The sequence below is a fragment of the Rhinopithecus roxellana genome, chromosome 3 (genome assembly GCF_007565055.1).
Source record: "Rhinopithecus roxellana isolate Shanxi Qingling chromosome 3, ASM756505v1, whole genome shotgun sequence".
Taxonomy (NCBI): Eukaryota; Metazoa; Chordata; class Mammalia; order Primates; family Cercopithecidae; genus Rhinopithecus; species Rhinopithecus roxellana.
The window spans coordinates 128,984,768-129,003,523 of NC_044551.1; the positions used below are offsets into that span (position 1 = coordinate 128,984,768).

An 18,756-nucleotide genomic window follows, 5' to 3' on the forward strand; every position below is an offset into this window, starting at 1 on the left:
TCAGATACTAGTTAAAAGCACAGACTCTGGAAAGTGATTTCAATTCTGAGTTCTATTATTAAAAAACTGTGTGGCCTTAGATGGGTTATTTAATCAAGCTGTGCCTCAATTTCCTTATCAGGAGAATGAGGTTGCCATAAGGGGCATGTGTGTGCCCATGTGTGCACACAGGTATTTGCATGTGTATATAATGCCAATGTAAGTGTTAGCTATTTTCATCAAATGATCTCTAGTTCTCTACTACCTTTACAGAAAATCTACAAAAAAAAAAAAAAAATGCTTACATTATTCTCTTCCTTTCCTGCCAAACTAGTTCTCTCAAGGACATTAATAATGAATATATTAACTAGAAATACCTACAGTTTAAAACAAGATGTAGAAAAAGGCAATGAAAGATTAAGGATATTGTTAATGGTAGAATTTCAGACATCAACAAGCCTTCTAGGAAAATACTATTACATAGTGTCTCCTAAATATACCTACTTGGTAAGATTGTCCCTGCAAGTGTGGGGATGGCGTGTGCATATAAACCTCTTTAAATTGTATGTAACATTTTGGAGGATATTTTTTGTATTCGTACATGTGTGTAGCTTTCAGAGAAAAGATCACAGTTTCATCAGATTCCAAAAAGAACATGAACTAAAAATATTTCAGTATTCTTGCCCTCCAAGTTGTCTTTGTTCTTAAGCCCTTATTTTCTGTCTATATTTAAGAGGTGCTTTTCTACTCAAACACATCTGTGTGTGCTCCCACCCTCACACATAAGCACACAAAACATACACACATATACACACACACACATAGCAGCAGCAGCCTTGCTCTGAAAGTATCTCTTAGGGGCCCCAAAGTAAAAAAACTCAAATACACAACACTTCTGTCTTTAAGGTCTAAGCAGACACATGCATGGGTACTTTTCTGGTCATTGCTAAAACACTCTTCTCTTACTCTTTTATTATCATGCTGCTTATTGTTCTTTTTCATCTGGTTTAAAAAATACATTTAAGATAAAGAAAAAGTAGTAAGAAGAAATAATAATTACTTAAAATCCTGTCATCCAAGACAACTAACTTCAGTTTTTTCCTATTTTTATACAAATACAAAAATATGCACAAGATAACATATTATAAGTATATGAATGGAATTGTAATCTTACATTTAGAAAGATTTTTACCTAACGTAAGCATTTCGCCTGTCATTAAATGTTTTTCAAAACATAGTATTAAAAATGCCGTTGTTAGTACATCAGTGCCATGATTTTACTTTACTTCCGTACAGGTGTTTCCTTCTTAGTTTGTTATTATAAATAAAGCGATGATAAATATCCGTGAATATAAGCAAGTCAGTCATCATGTACACCTCTGATTATATATTTTGAATACATTCCTAGAATTGGAATTTCTGGGTCAAAAAGGCTTTTATTTATGATGCAGTCACTTGTTCCACATTTCTAAATATAATTTGTTTTAACTAAAGGAAAAGTGTAATCATATTTCTAACATTTTCAAAATTATTGGTGTTTTATTATTCAAAGAAAATTTATATATAAAGTCAAGACCATTTTATCAAAACACACAAACACCTTAACATATACTCATTGAGAAAGAAAACGTCAACAATGTGTGATCACTGCTGAGCCAAGAAATATATTTTACAATAATTTTTTAACACTGTACCACAGCAAGGAATTACCTACTTTTAACCACTGGGTGTCTCCTGAACTATAAGGTTAACACTCAGGCAGATAGCACCGTATCACATCTTAACAAATGTCTAAACTTTCTTACTGGAAGCTGGTAGTAAGAATCCTCACTATCTTAATTCACTAGTCATTCAGCTTTCAATTTCACTAGTGAAATAAGTATATTGTATCAGACTTAGTACTGAGTCTACTTGCTGTAGTAAGAAAGTAAACAGGAAAAAAAGTGACAAAATTATATTCAGAGAATCAATTTTTATCCCAAGTACTAAGTGAAACCAAAAATGGAATGTGATTATAAGATTGTCTTAGCTTTCAGTTTCCTATAAATAGTTTTCTTCAAAATTGTAGATTTCAGATTTTAGAGTGATATATTTCTAGAATGGTACTAAAGTCCAAAAATTCTGGTGCTTAAGCTTGAATTAGATCCTTTAGGAATGAGAGGCTTGATGTGCAAAAGAGACAGCCCAGAAATGCCTACTTTAATGTGAATAAGAAACTAGGAGGTCTAGAATCATAATGATTAAGATAAATAAATTTTTAGAATTCACTTGTTAGTTCTTTCCAAACAACATCTTTCTTATTTGATGTTTCTTAATTAATAAATGAATTCATTTACCAATAAACAATTAGCAGAGAACAGTACCAATCTGAGACATCTATAGCATGTGAAGTGTCTCAGTCACACTGACAAAGATTCTCTCCTTGACTAAACTCTAATCAGGCGCCTCTGAGCTTTTTTTCAATTAGGCCTCATTGTTGGACTTCCATGTTCATCTCTGCACTATCCACTCTTACCAAGAATACTGCTATGTTACTTTAGTTAGAATCCTCCATTCTTGATATCCAATAAAGTCCCCTCACCCTCCACCATCCGCCAGGTGAGGTCTGATCACCCACTTGCCTTAAGCAAGAATCCTATAGGTCACTTTTCCCAGAATCCGCCTTATCCCTGATGTTTCCTCTTAATTTTCCATCCACCAATCCCCAACCCTACTTCTGGCTATAAATCCCTACTTTTCTTCATTATATTTGGAGTTAAATATGACCAAAACTTTGAATAACTATAATAGAATGCACTATTTGAGAATGATATGCATAGAATTAGATTTTTAAAATTAAGGGTGGCTATGGAGTCAATTTTTACAAAAACCCTCTTGGAAAAACCAGCCACTCCTATAATCTCTCCTCCCTTAATGCAAAATTCCCTTGCAGTGGTCCCTGCACCTATAGCAATGGTCTGGAATGAAGTCTGCCTTACTATTGTTTAACAAGTATTATGAATATTGCAAAACTTATATCTTTTTGTGTAAGTAAACACTGACTTCAACTTCATTTTTCATTGATTTATCTGCTGTTCTTTACATAAATCTACATACATTGGAAGAAGAGTCTTCTATGCAGAATCTCCACATACTCAGCACCCTCTCCATCATAATCATAGTACAATGGAAACCTTCTGTTACTCCATAAAAACAGCTTGGGAGAGAACTGATATTATCCCAGTCACCAATCAGGACCTTGCCTCAGCCCCCATCCCTCTGGAAATATCAGCATTTCAGCCCTGCTGACCCTCCACTTCTTCTTGCACCCCCCACACTGACACAGGGAGCACCCAGCTTCCTCTACCCCTTTGCTTGCTGCTTCAACTTGAGTTATCCTTCCCACTCCCTACATGTAGGCATTTATCAACACTTGATTTTAGTTTCTCCCTCTTCTCTCTCTACACTCTTTTCTTCAATAATTTCAACCAGGAATTTTGGTAGTGAGGTTCAGAGACAGAGATGGAACGGGAGCTTGAGCAATTTCAAAGGAATTGCTTTAAAACAGTTTATGACGAAGATTGAGCTAATATGTAGTCTAAAGAGGAGCCGTGAAATAAAGAGTAAAAAAATAAAAAGAATAATCAATAGCTCTAAAGGACAAGGTCCTGGGAGAAGTGGGAAGAAATAGGATCAATAACTGGTCCCTCCAACCAAAGCCTCCCACACGGTCCACCAACTCTGAGACTGCAACTCTCTTAGTGTGCTCTACTCCCACAACATGGCTTAGTGAGTTGGTCGGGGGAAAAAGAGGGGTCATTTTAAAAAGAAAAAAAAAAATGAAAGAAAAAAAGAAATAAAGAAAGAAATGTTTATGTGTGCTAGGCACCATGCTATGCACTCCACAAGAATTATTTCAGTGTTACTCAAAATGTGCTCGAAACATCACTGGCATAAGAGAAGAATCACGTGGAGTGATTGGCAAAAATATTGATTCCTTGGTCCCATCTTGGATCTAAATCAGTCTCTGGAGATGGAGCCTAGGAGTCCGAATTTCTCATACCATCCCCAGGTGATTCTTAGGCACATAAAAAGTTTATAATCACTGCATTATCTCATGTCATATCCTGAAAAATTAGAAACAGAGAGTTTTAAATTTGTTTTGGTACTAATACAATGTTCTACACATTTACTAAGCATTCTGTAATGATGATACTTGAAAATAAAAGACTTTGTGAGGTCAATTTGCCATGAGGTTTTGCTTTCACAAATGAACTGTTTTTATAATGTACAAGCCATTATGTATTGTGTTATATGGAAAAATATTGATATTACAATAAGAATCATACATATTCAGGCCTTAGATAAGCCAGGTATAATTTCAGGTTATTGTACCTTTTGAAACAGTCATCCCAATATTTTTGAGAAGCTAAGAAAGTGTAAAGAATAAAAAAATTAACTGTAAACATGATATTTCTGGAATAATATTTAATCCATCTGTCCATGAGATTTCTAGTGCTTATGATGTGCTGAAGTGAACTGAATATCCATTCCATTCCGTCAATATTTTGTTAGTATTTTATTCTGATTCCACATGCAATAAAGTATAATCTTTTCAGAGACAATTTGATGGGACCTAAGATCTTAGATAGGTTCAGCTCATAAATCTAAAATAAGATAATGAAGGGTATATTATTGTTGTGTGCTATAATGTTGATATATTTATATATTCTCTCATAGAGGCAAAGTGCTCAGTTTTTTTTTAATACCATTTACTATCCAATGATACATTTTGTATATCACAGATTCTTAATTTAAAGGCACATTATTTTCATATTCTTTTTAAAAAGTACATCCTTAGGTTCTGATAAAACAGCTCATTGAATAGTGATGCATAGGGTGTGGCATGGTGGCTCACGCCTGTAATCCCAGCACTTTGGGAGTCCAAGGCGGACAGATCACCTGAGGTCAGGAGTTCGAGACTATCCTGGGTAACATGGCGAAACCCTGTCTCTACTAAAAATATTTTTAAAAAATTAGCTGGGCATGGTGGCATGCACCTGTAGTCCCAGCTACTTGGGAGGGTAAGGAAGGAAAATTGCTTGAACCCAGGAGGCAGAGTTTGCAGTGAGCCAAGATTGCATCACTGCACTCCAGCCTGGGCTATAAAGTGAGACTCTATCTGAAAAAAAAAAAAAGGTAGTGATGCAGAGGTCTTTAGTTCTAGCTATTGGCATATGTTTCTGCCTGTTGCATGTTGGTTTTATAACAAAAGTGCTACTGAAGTTAATAAACTATCAAACTTCCCTCATTTTTCAATGGGAAGGTGCTGTGATATATAATCAACCAAAGAATTTGAGCCCCGCCCCATCCCCTAGGTAGACATCAATACGAGACTCACCTTTATTGCCAAACAAGTTCTCTTGACTGACCTAATAATAATAATAAAGTAACGCCAATAATAATAATAACAATAACAGGAGCTAAGATTTAAAGAGCACCTCCTATGTCCCAGGAACTGTTCTAGACACTACATATGGATGGTCTCATTGTTCTTCACATTGACTCTTATGTAAGAACTATTATTATCCTCATTTTACAGATAAGGAATGTGCCCTTAGTGAGGCAAAGTAACCTGCCTAAAGACACAGGGCTAGGAATTAGCAGAGCTGGGAATTAAATCCAGGCATTGGACTCTAAACCCTACACTCAGAAAGTATCATATGCTGCTTCCACAGAAACCACAGATCAATAGCAGGTTAACTGAGCTGTGAGTGTGGCTCTTCAAAGCTTTCACAGCAGATGAGAAAGAAGATGCTCTCACTGTGGTCTCAGAATGGCATAGAGTTTTTGTCCTGAATTTTGTAAATTTTCTAAATTTCTCTCAGAATTCAAAATGAGTTTGTATCTTAGTATGAACAGATTGCTTTAATGTCTATATAATGCCTGGAGTTTTAATTGTAGCTTTGAACTTAAATTCACGCAGTGCTCATGAAAACCTATCTGACACATTCCACATAGGAAAATAATTCTAATATCTATGTAAGTAAGTTTTGCTCATAGAAAAACAAGCAGTGACAAACATTATTTCATGATGACTTACAGAGAAAGACAAATGTACCGGGACCACACAGAGAAATCCCACAAAAGAGGTGATGCAAATGCCCTGTGATGATTAATCGTCTCCTACTAATAATCTTCCTGCCCTTCTGTTAAAACCCCGAGTGGCTGAATGATACACAGAACAGAGTTTAAAGTGAAAAGTCATTTCATAGGTTGCACTCAAAGCAAACTAGAATAGAGGAGCTTGATTCAAAAAGCTGAACACTGTCATTATGAGCCAATTTCAAGAATTCCTGGTATAAAATATTCTCTCTAGAAGTTTCTATTTTTTCATTTTCTCATAGAAGAGAGCAGAACTTAACTAAACACTAAAGGAAGCCCACCAAATGCCAAAAATCTAGGCAGAATCTCCATCCTAATCGAAGCCAATGGAACTATATTGAAAAGCACAATGAGTGAACCACTTGTGTCATGCATCTGAAACAAGCAAGCTTACATCCCTGAAAGACCCCCCTCTCTCCTGAATGCTCAGACTTCACACAGAAATGTAGACATCTAGAAAACCTAGCAGTCAAACCTCGTTGATAGGAGTCCTCATGAGGCAACCTATCTTTATTCCCCATTAGTGCCTCTCTTTCTAACCCAAGTCAAAGGTTCCAAATCCTGGAAACCAACTAACTAGAAATCTGGTGGGTTCAGTAGAGTGGGCAGGGCGTGGGAGGATGGGTTGTGCGCAGGGTGTGGCAGTAGGAATGCTGTACCTGGGGGAGTAGTTGTCCTAAGTACAAAGTGGCCTTCTTGGGGATGGAGGTAAAAAGAGCCCCATTAGCAGCCCATGCTAAAAAATGTAGTTCTTCCCTGCATCTCATTTCATACAGTGGATGTTCTGTAATGAATGGAAGTCCACTAGGTAGTGGGGATTTTACCAGCATTGTGCATATTCACCTGCCCAACAGCTATAGATCTGAGGAGATTTAGTTAGCATGGACATGAACAGAAAGCAGGGCTAAGAACGATGTGCTCATCACACCTGACAAACTCTAGGAGTAGGTCAAGCTCTCCTTAAAAATTAGTAAAAAAAAATGAGTCACCAGAAATAAATTTTGCCTCTCAAAACCATCAGAGAGAAAGGCAGAGGGCACCATTACCCTGAAGACTGAAAGAGACAGATCTCATAAGATGATACACATTAAGAAGAAAATTCAGACAAAAGTGTGCATCCTTGACAGGAAACAAGATGGTATTACCTTCATGAAATGGAGTAAAAAGCTACAGATTGAGATGGAAAGATAATGGAGTGAGACAAAGAGAAAAGAGAGGATAAGAAGGGGGCACAAAGAAACCAAAAACCAAAATCAAAATTTAAACCTGTATTAGAAGTTTCAAAGAGCAGAATTTAGAAATAAAATATGTGGCGGGCAAACTTCAGAACTCTTCCAGAGTTCAAAGGTAAATGTCAACAAAAGAAAATTGTGAGGCAGATGATTAGCGAATGTCTAATGTCAGAATTACAGCAGTCTCTCTTATCTGCAGGGGATATATTTGAAGATTCCCCAGTGGATGCCTGAAACTGCAAATAGTGCTGAGCCCTGTACTCACTATGGTTTTTCCTACACATACATACCTATAATAAAGTTTAATTTCTAAAATAGGCACAGTAAGAGATTAATAACAATAACTAACACTAAAATATAACAATTATAGCAATATACTGTAATAAAAGTTACATGGATGGGGTCTCTCTCTCTCTCTCAAAATATCTCATTGTATTGTACCGTGGATAACTGAAATCATGAAAAGTGAAACAGTTGATAAAGAGGAACTATTGAATATGTATGTTTAAGAAGAAACAAGGGAAACTGAAATAAGAGCAACAATTAAAGAAATAACTAGGCCGGGCGCGGTGGCTCAAGCCTGTAATCCCAGCGCTTTGGGAGGCCGAGACGGGCGGATCACGAGGTCAGAAGATCGAGACCATCCTGGCTAACATGGTGAAACCCCATCTCTACTAAAAAATACAAAAAAACTAGCCGGGCGAGGTGGTGGGCGCCTGTAGTCCCAGCTACTCGGGAGGCTGAGGCAGGAGAATGGCGTAAACCCGGGAGGCGGAGCTTGCAGTGAGCTGAGATCCGGTCACTGCACTCCAGCCCGGGCGACAGAGCGAGACTCTGTCTCAAAAAAAAAAAAAAAAAAGAAATAACTAAATAACAGACATTCCAAGACAAATTCATAGAGAAAAACACATATTAATATATAGGCACATCCTGGCAGTATTTTTAAATTGTAAAAACAAAAGAAAAAAATCTTGCACCAAGGCGAGAAAAATAAGCTTCCTAAAAAGTAAGTCAAAAGTAGGCTGCCTCAGACATCTCTGTAGCACAAAAAGCCAGAAAACCATGAAGCAATTGATACAGAATTTTGAGGAACAAAACTGTGACCCGAGAATGTTGTACAATTTTGTATTGATTGACTTCCTTGTGTGTCACTGAGAAAACATGTTTACATTCACACACACTCAGAAAATCATCATTGTGCTCCCTCCCTGAAAAAATTATCTTAGAAAATAATCAATGAAACAATAAATGAAAATTTCAAATGAAAAAATGGAGAAACCAGAGTTGAAAAGAAACTTGTAACTTCCCAGAGTCAGTTTAGCCTCCCAAGTCAGACACCCAGTGCGAGCCTCTGGTGGCCACTTGGGGCTGGATCTCCCGGTGAGCCAGGCATGACTGCCTCCGTGCAGCTTTTCAGCTTAGCTTTTCTTGGCACTAAGACATGAGCTTGTGCAGCCACAATCAACTCCCCGCAATTAATATGAACTCTCTTGTCGTGACACATAAAATGATGTTAAAATAATGTTTGCTGCAGTACTCTTCTAGAACTTGCTAATGACAGCTAAATCACTTGTGGAAACACTGTCACAAATTACTTCTTGAATAAGAAGTAAATTTCTCTCCCCTTCAAAAACAGAGCACAAAATAATGACCATTAAATGCCATATTGAATGCCAAGGTACCTGAATAACAGTTTTCTACATACTTGAATGCCACACACACTGGTGGGTCCTTTTTTAATTGGAAAAGATTTATCTATCACAAAGCACATGATTTATCATTTTCAGACTATAATGATGTTCCTTTGCTATTTCTGCTTAAAAATCAAGATATGCAGCGTTTCACTAAACAAAATATGCATACACAGAAAAAAGATGCAGGAAAATACACCAAGATGCATATCATGCCCATCTCTTTAGGTGCTGGAATCCTAGATGAGGGTGTTTATTTTCTATTTTTCTTTTTTCTTTTTTTTTTTTTTTTTTTTTTTTTTTTTTTTTTTTTTTTTTTGACACAGAGTCTCACTCTGTTGCCCAGGCTGGAGTGCAGTGATGCAATCTCAGCTCACTGCAACCTCTGCTCCCAGGTTCAAGCAATTCTCCTGCCTCAGCCTCCCAAATAGCTGGGACTACAGGCGCCCACCACTATGCCCGGCTAATTTTTGCATTTTTGGTAGAGTCAGAGTTTCACCATATTGGCCAGGCTGGTTTAGAACTCCTGACCTGATGATCTGCCTGCCTCAGCCTCCCAAAGTGCTGGGATTACAGGCGTGAGCCACCACACCTGGCCAAGGGTGTTTATTTTCTTTAAATTCTCTGGTACTTTCTAAATGTTTTTCAATAATTATATTTTGGCTGCACAATCATTAAAAAGTACTAAAATTGGCATATATAATATTTATAAATACATGACATCATGATAATTTAAGAATATACACGCCGGGCGCGGTGGCTCAAGCCTGTAATCCCAGCACTTTGGGAGGCCGAGACGGGCGGATCACGAGGTCAGAAGATCGAGGCCATCCTGGCTAACATGGTGAAACCCCGTCTCTACTAAAAAATACAAAAAAACTAGCCGGGCGAGGTGGCGGGCGCCTGTAGTCCCAGCTACTCGGGAGACTGAGGCAAGAGAATGGCGTGAACCCGGGAGGCGGAGCTTGCAGTGAGCCGAGACCCGGCCACTGCACTCCAGCCTGGGCGACAGCGCGAGACTCTGTCTCAAAAAAAAAAAAAAAAAAAAAAAAAAAAAAAAAAAGAATATACACACAATTTTAGAGCAGTAGTTAGTTAATTAAGTGGTAAGACTCGGGGTAATATTGTTTTTCACAAGTATGTATTACTTTTGTGATTTAAAAAAGTCTAACTTTATTAAAAGAAAAAAGTTTAAAAAACGTTTGAGTCATTCAACATTGAATTCCTGCATTTTAGAAGGAAGAAAGGTAAATACTGAGGAAAAGCATGCCACCAATGCCATTAGAGTAAGGAGAATGTAACAAACATCTTTTCCTTCAAGGCAGAATTTGCATTCTCTTTCGTGTCTTCTTTCCTTTACTCATAAAAATAAATCCATTGTTAAATTTGAAGCTTTTAAAATTGGCTCTCTGAGATCATGCCCGTTTTATACTTTAAATTCCATTCCCCAGGACTTTACTGAAATATGTTGCCAAAAGATTCACACTCCCCCAGTGTGGCCAGATGTGTCAGTTACATCCTTTAAATAGATTTGATTGCAGGTTTGGAAAGACTTATTTGTTCTACTGTATTTAAAGTTGCTGATGTTAAGTGTTTTCATTTTCCTTTTTCCTCCTCTCTGGTTACTTTATCTTTGGTTTGTTAGTCCATGAAACTTTTGGCCCTATAATTCATCTCCATCTGAGAAAAAATTGAAAACTTCATAACAATTGGTATATACAAGCAAACATAAATAAATTCTCACAGACACTTACCTTACCCTGTCCTCAAGTATTTGTACTTCAAATGAAGCATGACAAATGATATACTAGTTTCAACATTCTATTAAAATTGTTGTAGGTAGCTGGGCGTGGTGGCTCACACCTGTAATCCTAGCACTTTGGGAGGTGGGAAAATTACTTGAGCCTGGGGAGGTCGAAGCTGCAGGGAGCCATGATCACGCTACTGCACTCCAGCATGGGCAACAGAGTAAGACCCCATCTCAAAAAAATAAAAATAAAAATAAAATTGCTGCAGGTATCTTAGGATCACTTAAAGGTTGTGTCGGGGTAATATTCCGAAGAAAAATAACTATTGACAAATAGCAAGGGAGAAAGAGCTCTGAAATTCACATGGCTACATTCATCTCCATGTCTGTTCTGTTTTGTTTGCTTGTTTGAGACAGGGTCTTGCTCTGTCGCCCAGGCTGGAGTGCAGTGACACAATCTCAGCTCACTGTAACCTCAACATCCTGGGTTCAGGTGATTCTCCTGCCTCAGCCTCCCAAGTAGCTGGGACTATGGGTGCATGCCACCATGCCTGGCAAATTTTTTTTTTTTGGGTATTTTTAGTAGAGACAAGGTTTCATCATGTTAGCAAGGATGGTCTCGATCCCCTGACCTTGTGATCCGCCCGCCTCAGCATCCCAAAGTGCTGGGATTACAGGCGTGAGCCACCGCACCTGGCCTTCCATGTATTTTTACATATGGCAATATAGTGGTGGTTCTCACCTAACCCTCACCAATTTTTTCTTCTGGTTATATCCTCCCAAAGTCCTCCTCTGTGCCCTTTTCTGGCATCTCTAATTGAAATGCAGCAGAATAATAAAAAGAGAAGAAAAAACTGTGAAGAAGTACCCCTAACATAGAAAGCAAATTTTCAAACTGATTTTGTTTTAAAGGCCCTGATTTGTCCTCAGAGGACTAACCAGTATATTTGCATATGCTTGGGGACGGTAAGTTATTTAACATGTCGGGTACATGCCAGTTTGAAAATGGATTACCAAAATCCAGACTAAGCTTCTTAATCTCACGTTTTCGTCAACAGAGCAGTAGGTAAGAAAATATTTGGGAGAAATAATCAGTTTCAGGAAGTCTTTCTTGGGTAATTTTGAGAAGAAAAGGGGATGGCAATAAACTGTGGATGGTAGGCAGGACAGATAACAAATTCAGATTGTTCATGGTTTTATAGTCGTGAACATCAAGGCTAACATAATGCCTAAAGTGGGACAGTTTCCGCAAACTGTCTCCAGGACACAATATCTCATCAATGACTTATTTGCGCATAACATAAAGAATGAGGCCCTTTGAGGCAGACCATTTTGGAAACATACCCTGACTACCAAGTATACCCATCCCCATGCTTGGCCACCTTAACAAATACATACGGGTAGAATTTAAGGAGAGAGAAGAGCTCTAGGAACCTCTTCTAGTTTTGAGCGCTGCCCAATTCACAAATCATTCTTTGCTCTAACAAATTCTGTTAAATTTATTTTGTCTAAAGCCATGATTTAAGCTATGGGGACAGAGCAAAGTCTCTATCTCCTTTTTGCTTCTGCTGGTTGGGACAGAGTCGAAACACTGATTATGTCCAGGCTCTGGCACAAGGGCAGGAGTCATGAATGTGAATTTACCAGAAATATAATAAAACAACGTCAGCACTGCTATGCCAATAAGGAGAAGAAAAATCCCGTTCCTTCATTAAAGTAGAAATTCAGCCTTTCAATGTTTTAAATCAAAGTAAAGTCTACCTCTTATAACTGGGCTTCTTAAGAGTGTTTTCCTTTCTAAACCTTTTATAAATACGGAGATGACAGACATTATAATCCAGACATTAAAGAGTTAACTATGTGTCATCACTTGTTACATACCAATAATGCCAGTACATCCTGTATATTCAAGCTGTAATATTAAGTTTCCAAGTTATAATTGGCAAGAATGACCAAATTAGTATTGGCTTTGTATCCACTTGACCATATTGGAAAAGAAAACTTCCTTTTTAGGCAAATAACCTTGATTAACATTAATAGAGAGTAACATCCAAAAACATTATTTACTGGTCTGGAGAATAAAGGAACACTATGGTTTTCAATCAGGAAGTGTTCAATATTTGCTTAATATTAATTTGATAGATAACCTATCTGGAAATATATTTAAAGGGTAGGGTTGATAAATGAGTTAAATGATACTAGGTAGATTTTCTTTTCTTTTCTTTTCCTTTTTTTTTTTTTTTTTTTTTAGATGGAGTCTCGTTCTATCACCCAGCTGGAGTGCAGTGGCGCGATCTCGACTCACTGCAACCTTTGCCTCCCGGGTTCACGCGATTCTCCTGCCTCAGCCTCCCGAGTAGCTGGAATTACAGGCGCACACCACCATGCCCAGCTAATTTTGTGTATTTTTAGTAAAGACGGGGTTTCACTATGTTGGCCAGACTGGTCTTGAACTCCTGACTTCATGATCCGCCCACCTCGGCCTCCCAAAGTGCTGGGATTACAGGCGTGAGCCATCGCGCCCGGCTGACACTAGGTGGTAGATTTACATGCTGGGAAAAGGAAAAAATTGTGTGTGTGTGTGTGTGTGTGTGTGTGTGTGTGTGTGTTTTTAAATGGAAATGTATCTTTTATTAATTTAACCAGGAAACAGGATGAAATCTTAATATGTTTACTTCTACTTTCTATTTTTAAAGAATCATTTGCCTTTTATGGCTATAAAAATTCACTGAAAACTTGTTTGGTAAGAAACAATCTAAATTACATTTTCATGGGTACTGGTAAACAATGGTAGAAAATGGAGGTATAAACTTTAGTACAGAATGCATAGCAGGTTCTAGACATAGCAGCCTCCTTACATATTGACTACTTTGAAACTGCAGAAAATAAGCAGAAAGAAGAACTAAATTTCAGAAAAACACCTGATTAATGTTGATAATATAGAGAAAAATCAAATGATCACTTGATGTTTTCTAAATTTCCATATATCTTTTAGAACCTGGCTATATGACGTTTACAAGTTAGAAACGACTCAATTTCTACTGGATAAAGATGAATATATTATCCAGTTATATTGAGATTTAACACATAAAGAGCAGGTAAAGGAAGGCAAATCTTGTACCCTTTGGAAGGGCAGAAATTTCACATGACTCTTCCATAGAGAAGTAGGTCATTCTTAACAGTGCAAAGAATGGTATGTCATTCAGTGAAAGAAGATACAGCCTCAAAGAAAACCCATCTCAAAGTGGGGAGATTTGGTTTTACTAGTTTTCCATAGAATCTACGCAAATTAAATAGTTATCTCTTCCTTTTGTTTATGAATCTGAAGGACTGGTTAATCTGGTTTTCCCTGTCCTCCTTGCATGGCTTATGTCATAAAAAAAAAGATTTTTCTTTCTACTGCAGCATGTGTTTTCCCTTCTACACTTGACATGTTCACCAACAAAACAATTTGGATTCACCACTTCCTATAGGGAAAACACCCTAAGCAATAGTACCTTTAGTAATAGTTCTATTACTAAAGGGAAAGTATTCATACAAGCTCTATTTCCAGGAACAACTTTTTAAATTGATTTTTAGTGATTTCCCTCTCTATTCTTGAATCAAAACTTGGTTAAATCAAAATTTCCCAATATTAAGCAAAGTAGAAGCTCTTCGCTACATCATTATTTAATATTTCAAGGCATATTTCACAGTTTAAAAGCAAGAGAAAATGAAAGCCCAGTATTGTGGAAATTACCTCATCTGATTCTTTCTTTTCTCCTGGTTTGGAAGGCGATTCCCTGGTTTTTTCACTGACATGCTATAAAAAAGTAAAAAATAATGCTTAATAAAAGAAGATGACACAGATGATAGTAACTTTAATCCCCAAAGCCTAAATGCATACCCTTTTAAAAAAAAAAAAAAGGACCACTTTAATCTTCCTCCTGAGAACGCTGGTAATTCACACCAATGTAGGTGGCTTTCAAAAATCAAGGGATGCTACAGACATTCATTTGGGATCCAGAAGATCAGTCTGTAATTAACTAGATGCAGAGCTGATGGTGATGCCAAGGCGGCAGCTTATCTCCTAAAAAATGCCTCACGAATTTTAAGCTCAAGTTTTTAGCATGGTAGACATCTCATTCATCAAGATGAGATCTCTAAAAACCATGTTTCATCTGAAGCCATACTTAAAGCTCAGTTCAGCAGGGACTCAAGAGTCCTCCAAGGGAATTCCCTAGAGTTCTTCCGCATATTCACCAATGCAGAAAGATAAAACCTGAAGGACAAAGACCATACCTGCAACTTCTTCTATGTATTACGGCTTTAAGATTTCGTTATGTCTATAAACAGAATTATTTTTCTTACTAGGACACCGAGGATAAATGCAATTTTTAAAAGTGTTATTTTATTTTTAATAAACACATAACAATGGTACATATTTATGGGGTACAAGGTGATGTTTTGAATGTACATTGGGTAATGATCAAATCAGGGTAATTACTAAATCTATCGCCTCAAACAGTCATCATTTCTTTGTGGTAAGGTCATTCAAAATCCTAGTTATTTTGAAGCATATAATATATTGCTGTTAACTATAGTCACCTACTGTACAATAGAACAACAGATCTTATTCCTCGTAACTAACTATCTTTACACCTATTGATCAAACTCTCCCTAATGCAAATATTTTTACGTGGGGCATAAAAGCTTCAAGTAGCTTACATATTCATTTGTTTTGGCAATAAGGTAAAATAAGCCAAACTTCACTGAAATTGTCTGAGAAATGAAAAAATAGTTATATGTTCCTGAATAGGGGGTACAAAGAATTATTTCATTTCTGTCACATTGTGAGATGTTCAAGAAAGTGAGAAAAGGGAGCAAAATATGAAAAAACAAAAGCTGACCATTGAATTCAATCCTAATCACCCTCAATTGGATCAACATATAAAATGCTATTATGTTCCCTAAAGCAGAATAATAACCTGGATATGTAGGTCAGTGAAATTACTTGAATTAAGAAGAATGATAATAACAATAATTTATATTATTATATACAAGGCACTTCCATATAGTCCTATTTGATACAAAAAAAAGAAGCTCATGTTGTTTCATAAATGAGAAAACTAAGAATAATAGTGATTTGATGGTGTTTACAAGGAAACATTACTGGTAAATGGGAAAAGATCACAAAACAGCCTTTCTGACTAAAATCTGTTGTTTGCCATTAGAGCATGCTAAATGGAATTAGATAATGTTTTCTGTAATCATATCAACAGATATGCTACTAAAAATTGCCAAGGAATACCAGAACCTGTGGCTGAACTCCTTTCTTAATAGTGTTTTGTATGAACAACTAGCCATAAGGCACATTCATGAATGTACAATTCTTACCCAGAAGAAACACTCTCATAGATCAGTGATTGGAATCCCACTGAAAAGCAGCCAGGGTGCAATAGCTTGGTGAACCCTCTACAGGGCTTCTTTTTCCTATACATCCTAGTCAAGGGTTTGTTTATACAGAGCTGAGGGCAATCAGTCTCGAATAATTAAATGAATCTTTTTAAAATGAACCATTTTAAAGCCCACTTAGATATCATGGCTATATGGCAATTGATAAATATTAGAATAATTGGTGAGCAAAAAATTTGTAAAAGCCAGACTTGAAGGGGAAATATTACTTATCTCTGTTAAAGTAAATAAGGGGGCCATTAGCCTGAGGTAGTCTCTGTCCTCAGATACCTTACTAAGGACACTGAAACTTAACTTGAAGGCATTTCTTGTAAATGGCTTAAAACAAAACAAAACAAAAAAATGAGCCTCAGCCAATCATAACCAGCCAACCAGCTGACTGGTTATATAACTACAAACCTCTCATCAGACCATAGCTAAATAAGGCAAATGCCTAGTTGTAGCCAATCAAGTAATTTCTTCGCTTTGCTTCCACATGCAGCTATGAAAGCTTGCTGCTCATGCTGCTGGAGTGTACTGAGCTCTCTGAACCACTTTTCATTTTCAGTACTGCCCAATTCATAAATCATCCTTTGCTCAGATAAGCTCTGTTAAATTTGCCTAAAAGTTTTCTTTAAACATCTCTAGAAAACTCGTTCTACAAAGACAGAGATTACTAAATCTGTCTCCCTCCAGAACTGGCAATTTTAGAACCATGATATCACATTCATAATCTGTAATTCATATTTTTTCAGATTACATAATATAAGTAATAACAATAATAGCCACTGTTTTATTGGGTGTTTACTATTTTGAGTGCCTCATTTACTTGTCAAGAGGTGCAATTATTCCATTTTACAAATGAAAAAACTTTACAAGGTGACTTGCTCTTGTCTGGTACAAGGTTCCATGCTCTCTACAGGGTCTCACTCTGCTTTCTGCTCATGTGGCAAATATGTATCATAATTTATTACCCCACAGTAAATGCATGTACAGCCTTTTCTCCCTTAAAATAGCAACTTAAAGTAACAACTTTAAAATTATGTACTATAAGCATTGTTATTTTCCGACTTCAAAAGAAAAAGTTGCTCACAATAGAAAGCTATTTTAAAATACACAAAAGTATAATGACATAAATAAAAATCACTTATAATAAAAGGCCAACTTTTTTAGAACTTCATGAATTATATTTTTCTAGTTCTTTTTTTTTTTTTCTCTTTTCTTTTTTGAGACTGAGTCTCACTCTGTCACCCAGGCTGGAGAGCAGTGGTGCGATCTCGGCTTACTGCAACATCCACCTTCTGAGCTCGAGCTATTCTCGTGTCTCAACCTCCCAAGTAGCTGGGATTACAGGCATGTACCACCATATCCGGCTAATTTTTATATTTTTAGTAGAGATAGGGTTTTGCCCATCTCTGTTGGTCAGGCTGGTCTTGAACTCCTGACGTCAGGTGATTCACCTGCCTCGGCCTCCCAAAGTGTTGGGATTACAGGTGTCAGCCACTGCTCCCGGCCCAGTTCCTATTTTAAGCCCAGCTTTTCATCATGAAAAATTTCCAACAGACAGAAAAGTTGAAAGAATAATACAATGAATGCACATATTCCCCCCACTCAGATTTCAACAACGATTAACATTGTTGCCAAATTTTGCCGTTTGCATACACAAACAGGCATACATAGAGACACACACACAGACAGAGAGAGAGAGAGAGAGAGAGAGAGAGAGAGAGAGAGAGAGAGAGGGAGAGAGGGAGAGAGAACAAGAGGGCACTACATGTCTTTATATACCTGTATTGGAAAGTAAATTACAGACATCCTGAACTTTTAACCCTAAATTTTCACCAAGCATCTCCTTAAATTTGAGAACATTTTCCCAAATGGTATTGGTATATACCCAATACTATTATCACCCTAAGACAATTAACAAGAATTTCCAGTAAATAACAAGTTTATCAATTAACCATTGCCCTGATCATTTCTTGAATATTATTCAATATTCAGCAGTCTGTTAATGATGTAAAGTCAATTGTATCTTTTCTCTGAGAGAGATTCATGAAATAATTGAGCACTTTTCACATAACTGAGAAGACGGAATGAAATACTTGGGAATGACATATGTCAAATTTGATCCGGCTCAGGAATCTGCAGGAGTCTAAAGAGCGAAGAGAGAAAACTCTGCTGACCACTACTACGTGTAACTGCTGGGTTGAGGAGAGTGAGATGAGCAGGGAACAGGGAAGGAGTGACAGCTAGGGAAAGAGAACTGAACCACAAAACTAATTAGAGAATAGAAACTAACACCTCCTAAGCATCTACTCTGTGCTAGGCCCAGTGCCAGGCATCTCCTATGTGGTCTTCTTTGCTCCCCACAGCAGCTCTAGGGAGCACCCACTGTCACCTTGGTTCATGAATAAAGAAACTGAAGATCCGGACAGCAATGTTCTCCATGGTGATACCACTCAGGATTACGTGGGCCAGAGACTAGGCTACTTTGGATCTAGTTGAAAGCTAACTGGGATCTTAGGATTTT

The 18,756-nt window shown here is 37.2% G+C and overlaps 1 protein-coding gene across 8 annotated transcripts in view; it reads right to left on the reverse strand.

The window, feature by feature from the left end:
* The window catches only part of CAST (calpastatin), a 111,969-nt gene that overhangs the window by 83,949 nt on the left and 9,264 nt on the right, over positions 1–18,756 (reverse strand). For 7 of the 8 annotated variants that reach the window (XM_030927274.1, XM_030927273.1, XM_010353753.2 and 4 more), the window contains one exon: positions 14,533–14,595. The exons of the other annotated variant lie outside the window; for it this stretch is intronic. In XM_030927274.1, coding sequence (XP_030783134.1) covers positions 14,533–14,595 — 63 coding nt within the window. The remainder of the gene's footprint in view (positions 1–14,532; positions 14,596–18,756) is intronic. 8 annotated transcript variants of the gene reach the window in all.